The 24,549-nt window shown below is 51.1% G+C and overlaps 5 protein-coding genes across 5 annotated transcripts; 2 read left to right on the top strand and 3 right to left on the bottom strand.

Moving 5' to 3' along the window:
• The first annotated feature begins 134 nt into the window (after positions 1-134).
• BCR38DRAFT_98340 (uncharacterized protein) lies at positions 135-4,254 on the top strand. The gene is made up of 7 exons (XM_040865827.1): positions 135-678; positions 732-797; positions 850-908; positions 961-979; positions 1,041-1,106; positions 1,167-2,926; positions 2,985-4,254. The coding sequence occupies exons 1-7, from the start codon at positions 199-201 to the stop codon at positions 4,027-4,029; spliced, it is 3,495 nt and encodes a 1,164-aa protein (XP_040719995.1). The 5' UTR covers positions 135-198; the 3' UTR covers positions 4,030-4,254.
• Positions 4,255-5,782: 1,528 nt separating this feature from the next.
• BCR38DRAFT_333307 (uncharacterized protein) lies at positions 5,783-6,361 on the bottom strand (the record flags this gene model as incomplete). The annotated part of the gene is made up of 1 exon (XM_040855213.1): positions 5,783-6,361. The coding sequence occupies one exon, from the start codon at positions 6,359-6,361 to the stop codon at positions 5,783-5,785; it is 579 nt and encodes a 192-aa protein (XP_040719994.1).
• A 2,416-nt stretch (positions 6,362-8,777) lies between these two features.
• BCR38DRAFT_405695 (microtubule associated protein-domain-containing protein) lies at positions 8,778-11,158 on the bottom strand (the record flags this gene model as incomplete). The annotated part of the gene is made up of 3 exons (XM_040857979.1): positions 8,778-10,669; positions 10,724-10,991; positions 11,048-11,158. The coding sequence occupies 3 exons, from the start codon at positions 11,156-11,158 to the stop codon at positions 8,778-8,780; spliced, it is 2,271 nt and encodes a 756-aa protein (XP_040719993.1).
• A 2,346-nt stretch (positions 11,159-13,504) lies between these two features.
• BCR38DRAFT_361557 (Emopamil-binding protein) lies at positions 13,505-14,439 on the top strand. The gene is made up of 2 exons (XM_040857171.1): positions 13,505-13,800; positions 13,853-14,439. Exons 1-2 carry the CDS (start codon positions 13,737-13,739, stop codon positions 14,290-14,292), a joined length of 504 nt encoding a protein of 167 aa, XP_040719992.1. The 5' UTR covers positions 13,505-13,736; the 3' UTR covers positions 14,293-14,439.
• A 1,663-nt stretch (positions 14,440-16,102) lies between these two features.
• Positions 16,103-16,802, bottom strand: BCR38DRAFT_420833 (uncharacterized protein). Its single transcript, XM_040859406.1, has 2 exons — positions 16,653-16,802; positions 16,103-16,429 (listed from the first exon to the last, which is right to left on the bottom strand). Exons 1-2 carry the CDS (start codon positions 16,782-16,784, stop codon positions 16,238-16,240), a joined length of 324 nt encoding a protein of 107 aa, XP_040719991.1. The 5' UTR covers positions 16,785-16,802; the 3' UTR covers positions 16,103-16,237.
• Between the last annotated feature and the right edge of the window lie 7,747 nt (positions 16,803-24,549).

Raw genomic sequence — 24,549 nt, 5'->3', positions numbered from 1 at the left:
TTTGAGACTCTCTACCAGATTCTCCAGGACGAGGGGATTCGAACGAGTACATGGTGAAGGTTGGTGGTGCTGATAATGAGATGGTAGGTAAGGAAGTGGAAAGGGCGACGGGAAGGTCAGAGGTCTACCCTAGGGTAATGTCTCCACTCGGCTCCAAACCAACCGGGACCTGAGTTAAATGGATCCGGGGACGGGACTATGAGAAGCTTCCCGCGCACTCTCCTTGTCTCCCTCTCTCTTTCTACTTCCTTATTTCTCCCACTCCGTTGTAGAATTTTTTACATTGGACCACGCGTCCACCAACAACATCTATTTGCATCCACTCCCGCCATCGGAAGCCGCAGCAGGGGCTTTAATGTCGGCGACGCGTCTTTGCAACCGTTCAACGCGTTCCGATCAAATAGTTCTAAAGTTTTGATACTTGTACGTAGCACGCCCACCTGGCGCCTCACCACCTGGGATTGCCTCAACCCACACACCCTACAAGGTCTCCAATTGAAGCCGAACACCACAACCCCAACCTCGATACGCCGCAACAGCACAGACTGGCCTTTCCATAACGATTTACCGTTGATCAGCAGCCTCAGACGAGCATTTAAGTTGACGAGGCTGACTTTCAGCCTTGCAGCTGGATCGGCAACTGATATCAACGGCCCAATCTTCCCTGCCGCCAAAATGGTACGCTTCGCCGCGAACGCAGCATTTGGTGGAGCCATCATTGACGTTCCCAGGTACTCTTTAAACGAAAGCCGGTGCAGTTTGTACAGGCGCCCGTCATAGACGATGAGAACGTAGAGGTATCCTGCGCCACGGCATGCAAAAAGTGGATTTGCTGACGAGAGCTTCTAGGTCTGGCATATTGCCCAAACGGGAGAGTGCTTTACCTCTTACGAAGACTACCTGAATCGGTGAGTTGTGTCGAATGTTGTGCGCATCGTCTAAGTGCTAATCGAGCGCCAGCATGGACTTTTATAATCAGGTGCGAGAGACCCCACGAGACACAACCATGTCGCTTCTGGTTTATACTTACCCAGCTACAGCGACGCTTCATATGTCAAATCAGCGGGCGATCCGGCCTCAGCTTCTTCAAAGCGCTCGAGAGTGAGGTATGCTTCTGCATTTTCCGACTTGTCCACTTGGCATATTCCTAACCCACAGGCCTAAAGGCCGCCGGCGCCCAGGAAGTCGAACAGGCCTTCCCTGAAGCCCTAAAAGGTCCCGTCCTGCGGCGCGTCCAATTCCAGACGATTTCCCGAATCGATACGCTGGTCGACATGATCTACGACGAGTTCAAGGCGGATTATTACCCTGGTGAAGCAGTAACAATACACCTGACAAGTGGAGAAAGATTGACGGGCGTTGTGAGGGACAAAGCACGCCTGGGAAGCAAAGTGCTGCCAGACGGAACCCTGACACCACCGTATTCGCGCTATTTCACGAGCATCGATGGCCGACCTAACGACGAGGCCGTCGTGGACGACGAACACATATACCGCGACCGCAAGGTCTTTACCAAGTCCGTCCTCCGGTCCTTTATCAAGAAGACTGTCACTCGTGAAGCATGGAATGGCGCGCCCTGGCTTGTTAAGCACGATGTTGCAGCGCAATACCACATCGATACCCGCGTACCGCCGCACCTGCGCTACGACAACAAGCTCCTTGAACGAAAGCAGAACCAAGCCAATAAAAGGGCACTACACCCAAATGGTTCGCAAGAGACAAATGGAGTATCCCCTAATTCAGGTTCATTTCATAACTTTGGTCCAGCTCGTCTACCAGAGCTGAAGCCCGCGCCTAAGGGCCACAAGATGGGGAAGCAACATCATGGCCACCCTTCCCCAGAACAGCAGACAGGTCAAACCATCAAGGCGAGACTGGGGGTATTTGTTGGTCAGGAGCCTGGATATATCCCGGGTAACAACCCGTTCGAGTTTCCCGTCTCGTTCCGCAACAACAATGACGGTATGGCACCACCGCCACTTGTAGCCGTCCAGCCAGAACCTCTGCCTCCTCCACCGCCGCCAAAATACCCCATTGAAGATTTGCAGCTGGAACCGCGAGACGACTATGTCCGACCAGCCTTGAAGTTCTTGTGCAGCGACCCCCCCGAGGGTGTGGTAGATAGTGGGGCTCGAAACGACAAGATCTTGATGAGGTCTATTGGACCTCTTCTAGAGACATGGGACACCCTAAATGTCTACTGCGAGATATTCAAGCTCGACTCTTTCACTTTCGATGACTTTGTAGAGGCCATGGAGATCACCAGCCAAGACATCCCCTGTCAGTTGTTCACCGAGATTCACTGCGCCGTTCTCAAGCAACTGGTAACCTCGGAAGCAGACGGAGGTAAACTGCAAGTCAAGCTGCCCGAGCTCGTTGAAGAGGAGGACGAAGAGGCAGAGGAAGGAGTGACGGCCGAACCAACTCCGGAGCCCACACCCGAACCAAAGCCAACAGCGCGCGCAACCCGAAGCAGTCTAGCCAAAGCCGAAGCTGCGAAGTTGCAAGCTGAGGCTGCTGCTGCGGAGAAGGAGAAGACCCCCGAGGCCACCAAAAGGCACCGAGCTGCCGAGGTTTTGGCCGACTACGACTGGATGGAGCACTTGAAGAAGCGCGACTTCAAGGATGGCGGATGGGAACTAATCATGGTGGGCTTGCTGTACCAACTATCCAAGAATCCTAGGCAAAGTGATTCTTGCGAGGAGCTGCTAACTCAGCTCGTCCCTGCCGACGTGGAACCCACCCAAGAGACTGTCCGCCAGCACTACTGTGGTCTTGATCTGAATCTGCGGATACAGGCATTGCAGATAATCTGCATGTTGACGGCAGAAACGAGGGCTGTTCGTGGATATATGGAAGAATGTTCCGAGACCATGACAGGCTACCGAAAGGAGAAGATCGAATGGCAAAGACAGCGAAAACAAGCGTAAGGCGGACTACACGATGGCCAATGTCTATTTGCCGAATGCTAACGATTTCACCAGTATTGAGGAGTTGAAGGCACTGCACGACCAGCGCAAGATACTACTGCCTGACAACATGCCGCCCTCTCCAAAGTCTGAGGATGCTCCCAAGATTAATGGGGATGTGAAGATGACGGATGCCGAAGAAACCGCGGACGAGCCCAGTGAGGAGATTGCTGATAGTGACGATGAGCCTCAGAGCGGGCGACGTAATCTTCGTCGTGCTCATGACAGAGCAGCTGAGCGTCAGAAAAAGCGTGAAAAGGAGGAGGCGCGCAAGAAGGAGGCTGAGCTGGCCGCCAAGGTGCCCAAGCAGTCCAAGCAGTTCCTCAAAGTGTTGAAGGACATTGAGAAGAAAGAGGAGCATATCAAGAAATGTGAAGCTGAGATTGCGGTCATTGATAACGACCTCCGTGAAGCCGATTGCGCGCGAACGCGAGTGCTGGGCAAGGACAGATACTGGAACCGGTATTACTGGTTCGAACGCAACGGTATGCCTTACACTGGGCTGCCTGATAGTTCGACCGCCTCAGCCGGTTACGCCAATGGCTGTATCTGGGTTCAGGGACCTGATCACCTGGAAAGAGAGGGCTACATCGATCTGATGCCCGAGTACCAGAACGAATACAAGGCTAAGTTCGGTGTTACAGTCCCCCAGAGGAAGAAGATGGAGGAAGGCCGAACGAGCGTATTCAACGCGCATCAGTGGGGCTATTACTCAGATCCGAGCGATGTGGAATCTTTGCTGAACTGGCTGGATCCCCGTGGTTTCAACGAGTTGAAGCTGCGAAAGGAGCTTGTTAGCTACAAGGAGAAGATCATTACCAACATGGAGCGCCGAAGGGAATACCTCGCCGAACCAGAGGAAAGGCAAGAGAGGAAGTGCGAACCGAAAGAACCGAAACGGATGAGCACCCGCGCCAAGAACCAACCATCTCCCGAGCCTGCTGCCTTCAGATGTCTCAGCTGGGTCAATACTATGGCGCTTGAGGAGCTGGGACATCTGCATAACGACGAACCTCTCCCGGCGAGGAAAGGAAAGGCCAGTCGCAAATCCAGGGGTTGAAACTTGACTGTATAAATGTTTTGAGTATACTATCAGCCACGTTGATATCGAGGTCAGGCTAGGAATGTCTGCCCTTTGCCGTGACTTAGACCCTCTGGTCTTGCAACTCTCGCGAGTCGCACACACAACCGACTCCTCGACTGGTCATTGTGACCCGTCACCTGTATAAAGTACACAACCCGTCATCATTCTCACGATCAAGATTCCCCGCGCCTTCACTCCCACTTCGTTGTGGTAAGCCCTCGGCCGCTTCCCGCATTAACTGCCAGCCGGCTCTTTTACCCTCTGGCGTCACAAACTCCGTCACGTCAACCAAGCATTCAGCTCAGTATACAGTTAGAACGGCGTTGCCCTCGTACTTCGTCTGTTGGGTTTCGCAGGATCACTTGCTCTTCCGGCCTGGACGAGATATCTTGCAGCAACACGGAAACCCACAGCGGTTGTATCAAATGCTCGCATCCAGCACGACAAGGGTCCACTACGGCGTCAAGATCCTCAGCAGAGGCCCAGCCAGAGGATCGCTGGACAAAGCGGACTCCCCCCTCTTTTCTTTTCAGCCTGCTGATTATGAATGGCGCGTGCCAGTCAACAAGTTCGGGTTTCTGGCGACGACACTCGCGATCAGGATGGTGTTGGGGGCGTCGGTTTCTGATTCTCTGCACATATCGGCACTTGCGCTATCTAGGCGTTGCGTCGCAATTGCGTTTTTGCATGGCTGGAAACAAAAGTTTTTTTTCTCCTATTGAAATTCTCGTGGCTAGCATATTAGTTTATCATCAGATGGCTCCAGGGGGGAAGGGAACATCACATGACGACTGACCGCTGGGCGTAAAACTGGCTGATGCGAGGCCATGCGTTTGAGACGAGGTCACCTTGATGATTTGCAGCTGGGAGAGTTCATCCACTCCAATTATGAGAGTTTTTCTGAAACTCAGCAAATGGGTGGACAGGGGATAGGGGAGCATAGATAGATGAGTGAATGTGAATGGCTCAACTCTTCACCTCCGGAGGCTCTTGAATCTGTTGGCTTGTATGGGATTCGACTGTATCTAATAGACCGTTTCTTCTTATTTGACGGAACATCAGCGAACGAGCTTTGTCCAAAGGACTTTCTAAGTCGGCTTGCTTGCTTTTCAAAACTGTGTCTTGAACACCACATGTAAGAGACGCGAAGGGAAGTTGTGGACGAAAATTTACTTATTATATACCTCACTCGATGTAATGATCCGGCATGGCCTCTCGTCCCACCATAGCTTTTCGTTAAACGTTGTAAACTTCGGGCAGGAGGCAAGCTGTTCTGTCCTGTCCTTGACCACAAGCTCTTGATCTCCAAACCTTGATAAGCAAGAAGTGCCAGGACTTCGTCATCCTGCGTCCTTCTCTTCTCTTTGTGGCATTTTCTTTTTCTTCAGCCTGAATCTCTGGCACATCGCTGGGAAGATAGTCCATTCGTGTGGCATGGTGAATAAAGAGTCTTGTCAACAGAAGACACGATATGAACCCCCTAAGCTCCAGTGCGATACAACCACTGTCAACACATGTGGGTAGCTCTATATAAAGAGGCAGGATAAGTATTTTTCTATCAATAGCAAACGGGCTGACTGCTAGGGTATCACTGGTTGTTATCAACTATATTGTGTTAGGAATCTTCAGGGCCGGCCATCCAAGAACTCAAATCCCACCCAACCGCAACCCAAACGTACTCTCGAGGCTAATCAGTCATGCTCTCCACAGCATCGAACTTCTACCCCCTTCACTTCTTCTTCCTCCCCCTAGGCCCCGGAACCTTGACCCCCGTAGCACTCTCCCACACACTATCCCCAACCTTCTGCGGTAGCTTCCTCCCCCTAAGCCGCTGATCAATGAGCCACATCCCGACGACGAAATCGGCTTTGTCCAAAGCACCATTGTGTTGATGATCAACAAGATCCCACACCTCAGCCAGCTCGTCGACAGGTAGCCGGCTGCGCGCCCATATATCGCGAACCACGACATTGGCTACCAGCTCGCTGGTTCGGGCGTCGTCGGGGGACGAACTGTTCAGGAACAGGCCTCGGTTGGAGGCCCAGACGCCCTCGTAGCGCTTGCGCTCGCGTGCTGTTATTTCCTCGCGCCAGCGCCGCCGGGCGCCCTCGTGGTGGGAGTGTTTCTTGTGGCCGCCGAGGGGCTTCTTGCGGTGTTTGTGCGGGCGGGACGCTTCATCGTCGGATTTAGACGGGAGCTGGCGGAGGGTTTGGCGCATGTGGGGGGTTTGTCTGCGCGAGGGGGGAGGGGGAGGCGTGAGGGCTGTGGAAGAGGGTGTTGCGCGGGATGACGCCAGTATGCCAGCCATAGTGGCATTGGTAAGAGAGTTCAAGGGCAAGTTCGAGATGGGAATCTGGCTGCGCCGTGGTGGGGGCGGTACAGGATTCCGGCGAGAGACCGGTAGGGTTTGAGCGGACGAAGGACGTGGAGGGAGCTGAGGTTCAGGGCTGGCAGGGCCAGGCCTGCCTCGTTCAGGGGAGCTGTTCCCTGGCGATTGGGCGGATGAGGCTGATACAAAGGTATCCTTGGACGAGGTGGAAGAAGACCTGCGCGGTCGAGCGGCAGGGCGTTTAGGGGATTTAGGTTTGCCATTGGAGAGGGTCGGCTGAGGTGCATCTTGTATTGAACGAGCACGTGGCTTTGGCTTAACGGGTGGACGTTTCTTACTAGAGCCTTCGGCCTCTTCCTCACCGATCTTGTCTTCTAGAGGTATTATGTTTCGAGAGGCCGTCCGCCTTGGTTGCGGCGAAAGAATCACGGTTTCGGCCAGACTGACGGGTCGGGGTGGTGTTGCTGCACGAGACTTCCTTTTTGGCAGCGTATTTGAGGGTGCTCGTGCTTGATCGTCCACCACCTCGAATCTGGACACCCTTGCTGGTGGAGGCGTCGGGGGCCGTTTCTTGTCACGACTCGCATCACTCCCGCGGTTTTGCGGCATATGGAGTCCCCTTTGATTCGGGTCTGGCATAGAAACGGGAGAAGGCGACGCTCTCTGCCAAGCTAGACTGCTTGCCATCCTTGACGGTGATACCTCTTGTTTGGTGTCGGGACGCGGCGCTACCGGGGGTGTTGTTGGTCGCAGTTTTGGCTTGGGCTTGGGTTTAGGCTTGGGCTTTTGTGCAGGCGAGACGGCGTCTTTCTTGACAGGATCCGTATTGTTGACTGTTGTTTCGAACATGGAGATGAGGGACTTGGTAGGCGCAACCGACGTCGAATCCGTAAGATCGAGGCTCGTCACCGAACTTGCTACGCTGCCCGCCCTCTTGGCCCTGGTCGTTGGAGTCGCTTGATGGTACTTTTGCCCCGTATGATGCGGGCTGGGGGTGCGGGACCTGCTTGCCGCAAGCATGGCGGCAATGAAAGACGGTGACCGCGGGTCTGCCATCGTGGGCCTGCCCGGCGGTAGCAAGAATGCAGAGCCACCTTGGCCTTGCTGGTCATGTTGTGAGGAATGTGGGTGTTGTCTATATTCGAGGTCGTCGCCTTGTGAGCCATCCTGCATGCTGTTGCCCGTCGTCTGACGGGTTAATCCCCCCTCCTTCGAAAGGCTGTGGTCGCGCGAGGCCGAGGCAGCCGCTACGAGGGCTCCATCATCGACATGTCGCGAGGAAACCGCGGGGCTCGGTGTGGGCGTAGACCTTGGTGTGGGCTTGGGTGTCGACTTCTGAAAGGCCACCGTCGCACCCTTTAATGCCGCTGCTTTATTGAGAGCAGAGCCATCGTGAGCCGCTGACGAGGTCGGACCATGTCGGCTCGGATTCATGGGCGTCCGTCTAAGCAGGCGACAATCGCCCGTCAATGTCGTACGGGTAATACAATCATCTAGTTAGGGTCCGTTTATGGTGACTAGCCGTGGCTTTAATCCCACTGAGTGCTTCGTACGGTTGGAGGAGTTGCACGAAACAAAAGTCCAGCCTTGGTCTACATGCAGCGAGGAGCATTAAAAGTACGAAAGTACCAGGACGCAGGCAGTGAGGCTGAGACGGTTGATCAGCAGGGCCTAGTGAAGCATGAACGCGCTAGGCATCCAATTCGCAGGGAACCCAGCCGAAATCCAGGGGTCGCCTGGACTAGTCTGTTACTTTACGTAGTAGTCGCCGCTGAAGCCGTTGCGATCATCAACCGCACTAAATTGGTCCACATGAAGCACCGCAGCGGGTACATGTCAACTTTGTGTATTTGCATTATTTGAGCCACCTGCGTGGTACAATTCATTTACCATGACTGGTGTCCTTTGATACAATCATCTAGCAGCCGGAATTTGTGCCTTGTGTCCATAAACGCCGACCAACGCCTCCGTTGACTCGAAGTCTCCTACATAGTACCATCCAGTTCCCCTCTCCCTCTTTACCTTTCCAGGTGGTCCAACAAGTCATTCCGTACAATCAAACAAACAGCACCCTTTCAGTAAGACCTCGGGGATTCCTCCTTCGTCTTGCCGATCAGTGGTGAGGATGTCTAGCTCGTCCAAAGAAGCTTTCCCAAATCGAGCCTTACGGCAATAAAGCGTATGCAGTGATGAAAATTACAAGAAAAGAAGAAGAAGAAGGGGGAGTCGTTCAGATGTGCATTCAGTGGAGAGAATGACGACTCAAACATCCAATTCGACCCTTCGACACCGTACTGGGCATCATCCAAATTTTCCTGTCGTGAGCCGTCATAGTGAGAAGCATCATTCATGACACGCAGCACCTCGTGATTCATCTGACAGCATAATCAGTTCATCAGTAAGGGTCTTCGTCCGTCCATTCGCTTCCCGAGATAATTCGGCCTGCATCGTTATCCAGAGAGGCCGCATGTCCAGCATGCGAGGTCGGTGGGGGGATGCCTCTCATTCGTTTCGTTTGGCTTGGTTGAGAATGCGAATAGGGGTCCTCGGGAGTGAACCGTTTTCCTCTTGCCGCTCGGACTTTTGCGTAATAGGCGTCGGAAGCATCCGGCTCGGGTTCTGAGTTGTCGTCATACGTTTCCCAGTTCTCGGAACCAGAAACAGCCGTTGATGTGTTCGAGATCTGTCGTGGGGGCGGGGCTTGAGGGTATCCGGGATGCGCGAATCGCTCATTTGACCTCATCGACGAATGCGAACTCTGGGAGTCGTGATTCCGGTGTGAATGTTCGTAGCCTTGGTGGGACGTCCGATCGTCGTATACGTCTTCGGGCTCGACCTGGCGGACGATGCTAGAGCCCTGTCCATTCGCGCGATACGCATTCGACGGGGTCTCCAGCTCGGGGCCAGGCACAAGTTCTCTCATCTTCGGAGGAGGCGCCCGCATTAGCGGCGGTCCCGGACGTAAAGGTCCTTGTGCCCGAGAGTCCGGTCGCGGTCGCTCAGGGGAATTGTTGCCGTGCTTGAGGTTTGTCAGCGGGGCTCGTGAAGGAATCCTGGAGGGACTAGCCGTGGGGTTCGTCGGTGCCTGTGGCGGGGCTTGGTTCCTCTTGAGGGTACTTCCGAATCCATTCTGGTTGGCCGTCGGTGTCTTGGATCTCGTGGCAGGAGCCGCTCTGCTTGCATTGGCGTTGCTATTAGCACGGCTGGGGGGTGCTGGCTTCTTGGCAGTCGAAGGCGGAGGGCCAGCGGGTGTCTTCGACCTGGGACCAGGAACAGGCTTCGGATCGTCCATTTCTAGGTTATCCAGGTATCTCTCGCCATGGACAAGGAAAGGACGCCCATACTCATCTTCCCACTTCTCAAGCATCTTCCGGAGCTCAGCAGCGATCTTAGGCAGCTCCTTTGAGATTCGCTTTCGCATCTTCTCTTCGCGCAGCAACTTTCCGGGATCACGTCGTTCGCCCTTTTGACCGCGCATCATTAGACGCGATGCATCTTGGCTAGATGCTGCAAGCTCATCCCGCTCATGCACAAGATTTCGGTGTCTCTCGACGAGCGCCAAAGTGGGCGCACGTTGCTCTCTCAACGTCTCCAACCGGGAGATCTCCCGTTCGTGGGCCTCCAGCAGCGCATCACTGTACACATCCGAGAATGCTGGGGTGAATTCCAACATCTCGTCCTCGGAGTAGTACAGTGCATCCCATAACTCTTGCAGCTTGTATCGCGCATCTTCCACAAAGAGGTGCAGATTCTGCCGCTTGAGCTCATTCAGGCGTCCCAACTCGTCCTCAAATTCGTTGATCTGTCGGACACCGCAACCTCGATTGCCGTTCAGGAACACCTTACGCTCTGACTCTTCGACACCCAGCTTCTCCCACAACGCTGCGACGGACATCTTAAGTTCCTTCAGTCGCTTTTCGCGGTTCTTCTTCTCATCAGCTAGCTTGTCTCTCTTGCCTCGGAGCCTCGCGAGATCCTCCTCATGTAATCCGAGCTGCTCCGGGGCATCGCGATAGTACTTGACGATTGCGCCATCAGTCTGTGCTTGGGGAGTGCCCAGCTCGGCCCACAGCTGGATGATGTTTTCTGACAAGGATTTGACAGTCGCGACTCGGCGAGTGTATTCTTCGTAGACGCGCGTGAACTCATCGTCGAGCTTGTCTACGTATGGGGGCGAGAGATCAAAAGTTGGCGGAAGGGACTGATTTGGGCCCGTAGGGGGCAGAGCGATTCTGACGAAGGTCGGTTCAAGATGGGATGAATACGACTCTAGGGCTTGGACAAGTTCTATGCTCAAATTAGTATGGAGTCCCTCACTTGACAGCTTGCTGGCTGACCTACTCTTAACTTGCTCGAATCTCTCGCGGTGGAGTCTGCTTATCTGCTGGTGTTTCTCCTTCAAGGTGGTGAGACATCGCGACAAGGGAACTGTGATCTTGAGGTCGTCATCATCTGGGTGGTAGTTGCGCTGAGATTTGCTGTCATCCAGCGATACTTCCATCTGACGTATAACGGTGATGAGTCGGTTTGCCTCATCGACCATGTCCTTCTTCTCTGTCGTCACTTGCTTTACTTGATTATGCAGCGTCTCGGACAGGGCTACGAAAAGCTGCAGGTAGAAGATTAGCAAGAACGTGCGCGACGATGACGTGCAGCATGACTTACCTCTGCCTCCCGACCTTCGCGATCATGGTTAGATACTCCAATTTCGTCGAAGAGGCCATGTAGCTGGCCGATGATGGTGTTGACTTGCTGAGAAAGGTAGCTAGCGTCCATCGTGGAGGGCCGGTGTCGATTCGCGTTTTACGTTCTGTGGTGGTTTTGTTTACAACGAATGTGTTCCCCTCCGGCTTGTCGCCTCTAGCATTGGAAGGCGCCCTTCAAATTTGATGATGTCTGAAAGTTGACACCTAGCATCAGGACTTGGGTGAGAGAATGTTTTGTCGGAAGGTGAAATAAAGGTAGGTATGGGCAGTTGACTTGTTCAGCCAGAAGCCTGTGTCGGCGCGCAAACTCGCAATCAACCGAATCGAATAATCAAGGCGCTCTGTCAATGCATCACCGGCGAACAAACTTCCTTTTCCAATGACCACGACCCTGAGGAATGTGAAGCGATTGAACAGGTCAAGTGCACCGTGTCCAAGCTAGGCGGAGGTGGAGGTCGAGGTGGAGGTCGAGGTGGAGGTTAATGAGTCGTAGAGCGATCAACAATAACTGGTCCGGGCTGTTGGTTTTCGTGTAGCTTCTGGGCGAAGTAGCAGGTCCATTTAGTTAGGTCTCTCGCAGGAAGGCGTCGCCACAGCAACTGCCAAATTTAGACCAATGTTTGCTTGAAGTTGTTTCAGGATCCTCTACCCCGCGCACGCGACGCTTTTCCCCTCATATTCAATCAAGACATGCTCCTTATCGATAAAGCTCTTAGGCTCTGTCGTTGCTCTGGAGTGGTTCGTAATACTAAAGTTGCACAGGTACTCCTTGTGTCGCAGTTTGGGCTGCCGTTTTGGGCGTTCTGACCCGCCATTTTTGACACCCCCGACAAGTACATTCTAGGGGCTTATGAACTATCTGAAGTCCTCTCATCAAGGACAAAGTCGTATACGGAAGGTCCCAGCTCACGTGCTTTGTGTTACCTTCTGGTGGGAGGCGCCGCAGCACGGAACCCGAGCGTGTCTTGTTCCGAATCATACGATTATTGTGAAGAACTACGGACTAACGTACAACCCCACATTTCTGGCCACATATTGCAATCCAATTGAAGGTATTCGAAACGGTGTATTCAACATACTATTATAGCTATCCAGGTACAACCAGCTCTAATAGAAAGCTGTGCTCTAGGGCTTCCTGAGGTATAGATCTGATGGATTCTGACGCCTTAGCTGGGTCCAGTATTACCTGATTCCGACGTTGTACCTGGTCTCGTTGCCGTTCTACTTCAAGGGCTCGATCCATCGCTTCCTTAATCTGTACAATGTTACCAAATCGTTCATTAGGCCCTAATCGTACCTTCTTACGTGGTTTGGGGCGTAACGAAGTTATCTCGGCTTCTAATGCGTGTACACGTTGGGTCAAAGTAGCGACCTCGACGCTCTGTACATCTAGCCGACGAGTCAGCTTCCGAAACAATAGCCGTTGCGACGATCGCAATGGCGTAATCGCTGCCAGACTCTCCCTAGCTACTAAGCTAGTCACTGGCATCGCTATTATTGTCGGATCAAGCCAATTACCAGCTGTTGGTGGTGTAGTTGGTCGTTCTGATAGGGGGGCTATCGTCGGCTGAGGTCGCGATGGATCTAATGGGTATATTCCAGTTGCAGAGAAGCCTGATTGTATATTACTGATCGTGAAAGACTTCGTATATGCCTCGATGTATAGCGAGAGGAACGTCGACTTTTTAAATGGAATAGAACAGTACTCGATCGAGAGAGAGGTCGCTAACGAGCGATAGTACCGCTTTAATGGAGCAAATACGGCGACGTCGAGAGGTTGGAGCCCGTAAGAACAGTGTGCTGGCAAAAATAGTAACGAGATCTTGTTACAATAGGCTAACCACATAAACTCGACGTTGTCGTGAGCGATATGACCATCTAATATCAAGAGCCGCTGCTCGTCGGGATCAACTGGTTGTGTACGAGGTATAAAGATATCACGAAGCCATCGAACGGCGATATCTGTACTGATCCAACCGTTAGACGAATAAGTATATTGCCAATCAGGTATATCGTCGCAATCGTTAAACCATTTCCCTAGATAGCTTCATCGACGCGATTGACGCGTCAGAATGGCTGAGGTCATCGCCGAGTCGTAATTGGAGGGTAGAGCGTGGAACGCCCCATCGGAGGGAAGCCTGGCGCTGGGATATCCCTTGATTGATATCGTTGAGAGCGCCTTGAATCGAATTTTCTGCATATCGAGGCATTGTATAATAATAGCCAATACCGACGATAATCTGTTGTGCCGAAGGTTGTTGTAGTTGGCAGATTAGGTGTCCGGAAAGGTGGCGTTGTACGTTAGAGGTTCTGCCCCAGATGTCATTCCTGTATTTATAGGCTAGCTGGAGATTTCTCTACCTTGATCTATCCATTTTCACTCGCCATTATGACATAGAACTCCTATTTGTCCTACCATAGGCACCAGCGAGCCATACTCCTATGTTAAGATCAGAAGTCCCTGAAATTACACCTCGTCTTTCCAATACTCCATTCATTCTTGAAAATCCACCATGCACCCTCCCCACTCCTACTACCCCGTGGGTATGAAGATCTCCAACTACGCCCCTAACAAATAGAGCACCCTAGCACTAGTCTCTACATTCGCGGTTGCCTCCATAATCATCCTAACAGCCGCCAAAGCCACCATGACGAATACAAACCTCCGTATTACGATCCCCGAACTCTCCAAGGTTCTCTGGTTTAGCCTATGTACGTCTTCCCTCCCCCTATCTATGCACACCCAGTACTAACAAACGACCAGGCGGCTCCATCCACTTCTTCCTTGAAGGCTACTACGCCTTGAACTTCGCCACCCTTCCGGGCTCCCAACACCTCCTCGCGCAACTCTGGAAAGAATACTCTATGTCTGATTCGCGGTATCTCACTCCGCACGCCTTTGTCATGTCCATGGAGTCCATTACCGCCTGGTGCTGGGGCCCGTTATCCTTCGTCCTTGCGTCTTTCATCGTCACGGATAATCCCTTCCGACACCCACTGCAGATTATCATCTCCACTGGACAGCTTTACGGGGATGTACTGTACTACGGGACGTGTGCGTTTGACTTTCTGGTATATGGGGTTAAGTATTCGAGGCCCGAGGGGTATTACTTTTATGGGTATTTTGTGCTGTTGAATGGGTTTTGGATTATCATTCCGGTTTGTACGTGGTTTTTCCTTTTTAATTTTCATCAGAATTGGTGAGCAAGAACTGGACTAATGGGTATAGTGCTTATTGCTGATAGTGTGAGAGCTTGTGGGAGGGTTTTTGCGGAGGTCAAGAGGACAAGGACGGTCGGGATGAATGGGGATGCAAAGAAAACATCTTGAAGGTTGTTTTATACTCCGGCCGAAGGCAGGTAGGTTATGCTAGGGAGAAATGGCTGAGAATATGGGCCTATCTGAAGTCGGTTGAGGCAAAGTCATTCGAAGGAGGACGTAAAGCACCGGAATAGGTGAATCTTATAATATAGGCCTTCATCGTTAAATTGGCGTACCGTGGTTTAAATCATCCTTGCCGAGCTGCCTTTTATATTGACGGTATGTAGACAGCGATAAGATCGCACTTATAAGTAGTGCATGCAGAGGAAATTCCACGTTGTGGCAACAACCTCGTATATATATTCGGCCTCATTCCGTCGGAAGAATTAGGTATGCTTAGCATCCGGGCACTTGAAATTTGCAATCGGAATCTGCAATTGGAACTATAGAGCCCTATTAAACCACTGCACTTAATAAATTACCATTCTACACAGTAAGTGCATTGTGCCGATGAGATCAAATAACTGCGTCATCAGGCCGTCACAGCAGCTTAACCTTACCACTTGAACCCCATCTCCAAATAAACCCCGACCTCCATGATCGGCCACTTTGCTTCAAAGACATTTACAGGACCAGGAACGTGAAGCAATGGTTGAGGAAGTTGACTCGGGCTTCTGCGTCACTCTCTATCAGTATGGTCAACGATGCTCCGTCCTAGCCCCCTGCCGGAATTGTCGCCGCTCAGCATCTTCAACTGACACCACAGCCACTTAAGAACATGGGATCCTCGCGACAGGCAGAGAGGAAGGGGAAGCCACTTACTACCACGGCCTGTTTGATGATCTGTTCCGATTGAGCCTCCTAATATTCGTCAATGTTCGTACACCCAAGCGAATCTGTGGTATCATTAGGAGATTCTGCCGGAAGAATACCGGATGTATATGGGTTCGGGCAGCCATTCCCATCACACGTTCGTTGTTTCTATGCTGATACCAGGGGCTGCTGCAGAAGTGAAACTATCGCTCGCTACCATCCTCACTAAAGATCCTTTTGCTTCACTCCAGGCGTGACTACACCTTGTGACGATTATTATCATAGTTGCAGGCGTCAGGATCATCATCATAAGGGAAGCTATATAATATGGCCTAGGAGACTGAATAATGCGAGTCCCCGTTTGGCTCCTGGTTATCTACAGCTGATTATCACGACACCGGAGATGGCTACCACATATCGATACTTAGCTCTACCCCATTTCTGGGATACATCTGAGCCTGGAAAAGTACCAGAGTATTGTATAATTGACTCAAACGTGAATGAACGTCGAGAAAAGGGGTTCGCTTTAGAGCATCTACGGCCATAGCCTAACGAGAGCAACATCGCGACGGTCAGCTCGCTTCTCTCTTTACGAGATATAGCATAAATTATACACGCGTAATCCTGCTTCATAATTTGGCTACCAAAGCAGCGCCAGACAGTTCTTGTTAATCTGCTGCTCAGTGCCAACACTAACTAACAAACTCGAGATCGACGTGACTCTCACCTCATTTGAGTCCGAACTACTACCAACCTAAGCATTTGCTCGGACGATATCGGCTTTAGTGACAGTATGTCGCTCCAACTGCAACTCGAGCCTGACACGGGCATTTCGATGTCTTCCGCATTTGCGAAATCGCCTAGAAGGCCATGCGTGGGGAAAAGCTCCGAAAGCAAGTTCGAACCAAAGCCTTAGGCCCTATTTCATTGCAAAGATTTCGTGAGTTGTATCGATTTGAAAACCTGCTTCAAGCTAACCCCAGAGAACCTGTTGCTATCTATGAAACTAATGCAACATCTTTCACATGCAAGCGTCTGTTCCTCGATGTCCGCAAAGTTCAAGTACTGACCTTTGTCAAATGCAACCGTCCCACACTGAACGCCCGACAGAATCTGAATATCCATACAACTGGTATATACCCCCATAGTTGGCCACTGCCAGGCCCAGTAGCGTGTAATTGTTACGGATATTTGTAGGGAGCCTCAAATCATTCTGACTCCATAGATCAGCCCCTTGAGCGTCTTTAGGGATCTTATAGTAGGTTTTCTGTCGTGCCGAAAAGATCAGCGTCATTGATCTGATAACACTTAGTATCGTCAAGAGAACGTGTAGCGAAAAGCACTCCTCTTTGATCCCCTCCAGTTCCAGTTGTGTTCCACACATGGTGGATAGAAACGAGACGATCATCTTTAGAAGGTGATGAACTGCTGTAAATAAATAGAGCAGAGTTTTCAGGTTTGTGTGCTTCTTCTCGAGGAGGGTGACTTGCCCGATTTCCTGATATTGCAGAGCTGTGGAGTCGTCCGGCCACGCCTTCAATGGAGGGTATCCTGCATAAAATTGTCCGACGGTTTGTTGGTCTCGGCAATGAAATCGGAAGGAAGGATCCCCAGGCCGGCATCTCTGCCTGGAGGCGGGACTAGATGTTGTTGCTGTAAGTCACTAAACGCTGGGTCGAAGGCGGGACGTCGTGCAACACCTCTATTGTCATGTCAAGCACTTGCTTTTCAATCCCACTCACAGAAAAACACAATATCCTCCGACGGAGAGCGCCTATATTTGTACTTGAACTACTGTGGGGGTTGAGCCCATATGCTCGGACTTTACCTCCCAGTTCGACTCTCTCGCGTAAGTAGCTGCATTATCGGAAAGCGCAGACAGTGTTTCCAAGACGGTACCAAAGGTGGCGAAACGTGGCTAAGAAATGCTATACACCAAATGATTAGCTGTTGGCTCTGGACCCAGGGACGTCAGTGTGATATACAAAAACGTACATCGTCCATCCGCAGAGTCGTCGTCCATTCCCAGGTCGAGATCTGAAATATGGTTCGTCCTAGTGTGGTCTGGCACCACTGCGTAGTCAAAGCCCTCGACCGATCGATCCTCCAAAGAGTCACGAGCCGGCGGAGTGCGAGGATGTCCATCATCTGGCCTTGAAAGAGGGTCTCGTTCTGTGAGGCTGCCGCCACAACTTGAAGCCAGATTTGACTGTGGCTATTAGCCAAGATAGTTTCGTGCCGGTTGAGGCGCAGCTCGAGGTTCAGATCAAGAGGTAATGTATCTCGGATACGGTCAGTCAGGTAGAAGTATGGGGCGAAGGCCGTGATGACATAGCTTTATCGTAGAGCTTGCATGCCCACCGCAATTCCCCTTTTGCAGCACCTGTTTGCCTAGCATGCAGTTTTAACGCCTCGATACGGTGTTGTCCAGCCATGACTTCGACCAGCGCTGTATCCGGCTGTACGACCAGTCTCGACAGTCGTCGCACTGGGGCGGCATCATAGGAGAGCGTGGTTGCTCTGCGGAGCCATGACCCTAATCTAGACTCATGATCTTGCGTGTCTCGGTTCTACCGCAAAGCACTAAGAGATAATGTTCTGCGGCATTGCGGTTCAGCCCACCTTGCTTAAAATGGTACAGAGCTTGTCAACCTGTTGCTGGTCAATCGGTCTGTTCTCCCCGAGACCCCACTGGCTTGTCAGTGCACGCAGAGGCATTCGTGCCAGCGAGAAGCAGTACTTTTCTGCCTGTTGTCGAGCTGAGGTCCCCCTCCTTGAAGCTTCCTCGGCGCTCTTTACCTGGTCACATCCGACGAGCTGTCCTCCGTTCCAGCAGGTCCTGACCTCGCTTTTGCGACACCTGTTCAGATCGTTGGCTTGCGATTTGTCCTAGCATCGTGATGTCAAGCAGGGTGCGATTGTCGTTAACATCAATCGTGGAGTAGATTATATAAGAGGGGCAACACTGCGATCGACATCTCATGATTAAGTGGTACCGAATTGTAGCACCAACATCACTGGCAAAGACGGGTTTTGCGTCGATGTATCTTTTGGCGACATGTTTCCTGCGTTGTGTTCCAAGACAACGGATACAGCCGAGTAAACGGTGTGGACCGTGAACAAATGTCTGATACCCGCTTGAATGGAGCGAATCTAGCATCACCGCTGGCTGGGATCAGTCCTTCAAGCTGAACTTTCATGTGCAACATTTTCTATCATATGTGGCGCAACATTGTTGACATGGTAGACAAGCCACGGCATAATTACTGCGGGACCATCTGGTGGATGCGAAGCGGAGATCCGCCCCGCCCAGCCCTATGCGATCTGGACCACAAGCCTATCAGCATCGACTGTGCAAGCTCAACATCAATCGTATGCCATCAGTGGCCCCGCATTGGGCTCCTGCTCATAGATTCACTGGCCTCAGGTCTCGCACTGCAACGATTGAGTACTACCAAATCAAAAACTGGGAAAATCATGTGGTCGAAGCGGTAGCAGTGACGAATCCCGCGTCATTTCACCTTGTGCTGGCCAACACAGGTGAGGTAATGATACTAAGTACCACCAATCGTGAACTACCCCTGCCGAGTCAATGCGGTTCTTAGCGTTCCGGTCAATCGGTACCAATGATGCTCGCACAACAAGGATTTCAACACGAATATACGTGATCATTTGCTGCACCAAAGCAACCAACATCCAGGCCTACGATCCCTAGGACAGAGCAGGAAACGTCACGGGCGGGTTCTAGGCTCGCAACACCGTCCATCCGTGGTCAATCACTCGCAATCACACTGCTCATCTCTATACGCTTCCCTTCATTTCCCCTGAACTCTGAGCGCGTACGCACTGTTCGATATGACCAGGTCTGTCATCAGCTGCAACACTTGCGCATGTCTATCCTGAAACGTCAGGCACCGCAACACTATAAGTACCCAGGACTGTCTGCTGGGACCCAGCCAAAGTCTCGACTGCAGCGATGATCTTGTGACTACCAGACGGGTTACTACTCCTGATCCTCGATGAGCTTTCCATGCTCACGGCGCTGCGGTGTTGCCTCGTCTGCAATAAATTCGCACAGATTAGTGGGCGCTGGGCTTTTCGAGGCATTAGAGTAACGTTACACAAGGCTGGACTCGACGGCTTAGCATGGGGAGTTGATGGATACGACCATTGCCTCACCTATGCGATACAGAGCTTCGCTTCGGCATCTTCAAGATACCGCACTGCCTTCGGACGAGTCAAACACCTAACCTACATGTTGTAGACAAGCCCGCTAACGGTATCGAATGACAGTTATGACGACTATTCGAGTCGCAAGTTCGTCCATCGGGATTGAGGATGAGTGTGTGCAGAGCCCCTGGGCGTGATCTGAAACTCGGTGCATTATGTGCCATGTCGCGTCCCGGGAACAATTCAGAAGTGATAGTCGAACACAGGGTAAATAAAAGTTAGCTAAGATAGCAATTCGAATTAGCTCTCAACAAGCCCGAGCTCAATCTAATAGGCGTCCTTATTTGCCGTAGAATCATGAGATAAATAAGCTGTGTCAAAGTTCTAATCATGCTCGGCACGTTTCGCGTGAGTGACCTCTTCGTTTCCCATGTATCCGCCTTTGGCCCGTGATTCGCCATCCAGTGCAAGTTGGCCTTCGCCCGACTCGGACACTGCCATGCTTGCCCTTGAGAATTGTCATTCGTGGCTGCCTCCCAGCCTGCTATGAAATCCTCTCGAACAGCAAGGTCTATACACTCTCGAAGCCGTACAAAGAGACGACGAGTGGCATACAATATAATGATTCGACTCCTCTTCGCATTCCCGGATCACCGGAGCCGAGGGCAGCTGGGGCAAAGTTCCCAGTGAAGGCCTTGTAGCTTCGGTAGAGAATTGAGCGTTATTCGTATCGTCACCACAGTCCTTAAATCGTGATTTTGGATAGCTTTTGTGTGGATTTCTTTTTGGATCGCAACTTATTCTCCAGCAAAATTCCTATGGTTTTGCAATCTGGATCGGGACATGGAACGACCTCAGTACGGCGTCGTTTGAGATGGCGCGCTTCACAGTTCCACCTCTTCCCATCCCGTGTGAAGCGTCTCACACAAGAAAGCACTTGTGCACCTTCACGGCTAATTCCCTTGAGGATGAGGGCGTGCCCTGAACACTCTGTACCCGCATGGCCGGGAGTTCTTCGTCCAGGTCACCGAGGATTTCGGCGAGTTGCCTTTGTTATGGCTGGCTAAAGATGACCTTCTTTAGTGGCTGCTGGGGTTCATGAATACCACCCAGTTGTCTGTCAAGCTGTCGTGTTCCTCTTCTTGTAATGATCTTTTTGAGGAGATCCGCCGCCTTTCTGCGTCGCTATCGTACCACTCTTAGTTTCGACGGGATATCATTCTCCTTCCAGTCGTTCCAGTCGGATGGCCAGCTTTGTCGTATAGTTCTTCTTGTCCCGTAATATGATGAAGTCGTTATATTCGCGCCTGACATTCGCGAGTATAGTAGAAGTTGCAGCACTCCGTCTCGACGTCCTCAGCATCGAGCTTCTCGCACTCTTACTTGCTGACATCCTTGACAAAGCGCTGCTCGTGCGCCGGCGCCATTCCTAGAAGATGACGCATTCTCGCTGCTTGGCACGCCACCACCGATCTGTGAAATAGTAGCTGTGGTGAATTGAGTATCATAGACTGCTGGTATATTCTGAAATCAGGTTTAAGGAGGAAGCTTACGCTCAGCACTTGACCTGGGGCCACCTATCTACACAGGAAAGTCAGCATTGCAGCAACTCAACTGCCCTATAGTGAGGTGCTCCTGATGAAGCTACTCTGGGCCAGCTGCTCCGTTGAATAGCCCAGTCTCTGAATTAGCGTAATAACAGAGTTCGTAATATTCGAGCCAGGATTTTGTCATGAAGTGCCCCTGGGAAGCTGGCGAACAACAATAAGAGTGATGGCTTCCTCAAACGGTACGCCATTGCTCCCATCTATCCTTCCATCTCAACCAGGGTGTGGGGGAGTCCTCGCAAAAATGGGCGAAGCGAAGTTGCTGTCTCGAGCTTCCCTTGCCATTGAACGCGATCGAACGCGATCAACCCAAGGCCGCGTGCTACACAGGTTGCCTACGCTGACATGCGGCATTTTTTCCCATTGGCCAGAGTATGAACCGGAGGGAAATGAAAGGAAGAGGGGATATCAATGCGAGCGCGAGCGGTAAGTCAAAACGAAGTGTTTATCACGAACTGTCGACCTCACTGTTGAGCAGGCCGGTACCTGTGATCTCGGGCCGAAGAACAAAGTTGGTCCCAGAAGCACGGTTCTGATTGAAGTGGGGGCCGGCCATATGGGGCGAATTGGTGCAATCAAAAACGGAGGCCTCGACCGCGACACACGAATTACTCGTCAAGCCTAAAAACGGCGGTTTAGCCCACTGCTAGCGCAGTGGGTCAAGGACGTCTATCATTTTTGAGGGTACTTCCGAATACTAGCATAATCTGCACCAAACTGCTAGTACCTCTCCAATAAATGTGTACACTGTATAGAACCCTAAATGCATCGCTAAAACCCTGTATTTCAGGTTGGAAGTGCAGTCAGTTTGCAAGTGCTATACTGCCGAATTTGCTGTGAATTGGTGAAGTTCGGAAGTATCGGTCAGAAATGACATATAGATGAAAAATGACAGGCAGATATCCTTGACCCGCTGCTAAAGCAGTGGATTAAGCCGCCGTTTTTAGGCTTGACGATTACAGATCTTCCACCAACGCACTCGTGTTTTTAACCATTATTTTGTGCCAGCTACCTCGGATGGCATTAATTTGACAGCAAGACGTTTGCGATAACTTTGAGGCGTCCAATGTGCGAAGCTGTCTCTATCCCACCAAACTTCTGTTTTTCGTTCTACTTGTTCTCAATGGCATGACTCGCCACTAAGCTAACAGTTCCATTTGCGCATATATACCTCTACTTCTACTCTACGAGAAGATGTAGCTTGGTATAATCATCTTTGTTGTGATCTAATACCCTTCTTGTCCAAACACAGCTAACTTGCCTACTGGAGTAAGCGTCGAGAAATATATCTGTGACATGGTATTGCTACTTCAAGTCCATTTCTAACCGTCGTTCGTGTACGAAATGGTGCACTGCTGAGTTTCCCAGAAGTGGCCGTAATGATTACCTCCTGTATGACCAGTTATTCCCCAATAAGTTCATGATGTTCCGGAAGTATATGTCTTGCACCAACGTCTCTTCGGGTACATGAGTCGAAACAGCCACTTGTCATCTGTATCCAACGAATACGGAGGAGGATTCTATCTTACTCCAGTCAGTTGAGGTTTATGCGAAGGAGTATGCCATTATTTGGACATTGACGCTAACGATGTTGAAAACTTCTAGATCAATGCCCAAATAGTGTTATTGTCCAGTAATTGGAGACTTGTAGTTATTTTTGAGTGAAATGTCCTCCTTCCGCACGCACCGTCTGTTTCAGCCACGCAGCTTATTACACGCATCAAACGGAGCCTGGATTATAACCTTAAAAATACCCGTTAGTGTAGGGAAATGCTACACTTAGCAGTTGGGTCATACTTGCGCTCTTCGGGTGGCGAACGGATCTTATCAATGTTACTCTTCTACTGTATTTGTTCGTCTGCCACATCACTGGCAAGTTTCACTAGTTGTACCGGCTTTGTTCGAGACAAGCACCGAGAGCTTCCGCTACATATTAAGCAAACCTCCAGCTAGAGATTACATGTCTAAACAATGTAAAAGTTAAGAGAATGTTGTTTGGGGCTTCCAGGTCACGGGAACCCACAGATCCCTTGGTTAAATGCGCAGTACACGCTGACGAGTCTGGGCCAAGAAAATTCCAGCCCAAACGTGTTCACGAGTAGTAACAATTCGACTTCGTTTGTGCGGTTACAATATGAGACGTTGACAGCGCATGGACAATGCATTGTTGTGGCAACAGATGATTGCGGTACTGCGAGCCACCATTCTTGATCTACCCAGAATATTTCAAGCCGCGCCTACTAACACGGAAGATAGAGATATCGGCATTTGCCTGTAATCATGGAGCACGTGGGATTTGTGTGGAATGTTGCTTGAAACAATGTAAAGCAGGGCTCAAGGGTGTTGATGCGATTAACATAGCCCGTTCGAGCCTCCAGTTTACTGCGTATTTCCCCCTTCCCCTTGTCAGAATGGTTCAAGAGATTACATGAAGCGTTCTGGAAACAAAAGTACAGATTTCGTAGTTGCTTACTCAAGTCTGAGACTCATACCACCCACCGCGAACCCCTTATAAACTAGTTTGCCCCGAATTGCAGGGATTCGATGGCATAATATCCATGACATGCCGAGAGCATCTCTGCCAGGAGCATCTCTGCCGGATCCGACTCGCTATCTCTCTCGTACGAGCTTCAGAGGCGTACTTATGCTGAGCCATATGTCGTTCGAAGGAAGCTCAGTGACAATGACATCGAGATTTTACAACGTAAAGAGAAAAACAAACATCATTGGACAATTCTCTGTGAGACATTGGTCTTCTCGGCGTGGTTGATGGAGAGGATCCTTTTCGTGTGGTGCTCACCTTCAGCTGGAAGCGTCGCCCAGACAAGCCGTTGCACTGTGGATATCAGGGACTGATGACACCAGAACCAAGTCCACTTTTCTTCACGTTCCAGAACTTGGAGTCGTGACTGCGCGCCACGAACGGCCGCAGAGACTCTTTCCCATACCCGTGTTCTGCTATTGGCGTAAAGAGTGGTACTATCTACGTCAACCCTCAGACGTCTTGAGTCAAGTCCTTTTGGCGATGGTGAATCGCAGGAAAGCATTTGGATATCGTGCGCGATCGGCTTGGCGGATTTGAAATGTGATTCATCAATACGAGATTGTTTCCTCATCACTTCTGGGACAATGGGATCATAAGCGTCAACCTCGAATCAGATCAATCAATTTACTATCCTATCTGTTCTTGTGAGATCTCCAACAGGACTCTCTGCAGGTGCAGATATGAGATAGGTTCGTCTGACTGGCTACGATAAGTGGCATTCTCGAAGAAAATTCCCCCAAGTGGAGTATCAAATATGCTGTATCCTGGTTCATGAAGCTTGACAACAGTTTCTATAACTTACTCCACTACCGGGCATTATTTCCAACGTGGGCTGCTGTGGCTTCTGACCCGGTACGTTGATCAAAGACGTGTTAGGACAGGGCTGCTGTTGAATCCCTGCTGGGTAGCCTTCATAGTGGGTTTCTTCAACAAAACTCCACAGTTGTAATATTGGGTGCTGTATGTTTTCAGTGGAGTAGATCGTGCGACGCAAAGTCCCTTAGTAGCGCTTAACTAATACCGGTATAGGTGGGTATCAAAGCGCCAAGGCTAACGCGTAGTGCA

Source organism: Pseudomassariella vexata, assembly GCF_002105095.1.
Source record: "Pseudomassariella vexata strain CBS 129021 chromosome Unknown BCR38scaffold_2, whole genome shotgun sequence".
NCBI classification, from domain to species: Eukaryota; Fungi; Ascomycota; class Sordariomycetes; order Amphisphaeriales; family Pseudomassariaceae; genus Pseudomassariella; species Pseudomassariella vexata.
The sequence above is the reverse complement of the archived record's forward strand: the minus strand, read 5'-3'. Positions and strand labels throughout refer to the sequence as shown.

Bases quoted from the DNA above. Each gene is read 5' to 3' on its own strand.
- BCR38DRAFT_361557 (XM_040857171.1), top strand. From the start codon at position 13,737: ATGACGAATACAAACCTCCGTATTACGATCCCCGAACTCTCCAAGGTT. The intron at 13,801-13,852 runs GTACGTCTTCCC...ACAAACGACCAG, and splicing joins GGTTCTCTGGTTTAGCCTAT to GCGGCTCCATCCACTTCTTC.
- BCR38DRAFT_98340 (XM_040865827.1), top strand. From the start codon at position 199: ATGAGAAGCTTCCCGCGCACTCTCCTTGTCTCCCTCTCTCTTTCTACT. The intron at 798-849 runs GTATCCTGCGCC...GAGAGCTTCTAG, and splicing joins TAGACGATGAGAACGTAGAG to GTCTGGCATATTGCCCAAAC. The intron at 1,107-1,166 runs GTATGCTTCTGC...ACAGGCCTAAAG, and splicing joins TCAAAGCGCTCGAGAGTGAG to GCCGCCGGCGCCCAGGAAGT.
- BCR38DRAFT_420833 (XM_040859406.1), bottom strand. From the start codon at position 16,784: ATGCCGGCCTGGGGATCCTTCCTTCCGATTTCATTGCCGAGACCAACA. The intron at 16,430-16,652 runs GCAAGTCACCCT...TCGGCACGACAG, and splicing joins CTGCAATATCAGGAAATCGG to AAAACCTACTATAAGATCCC.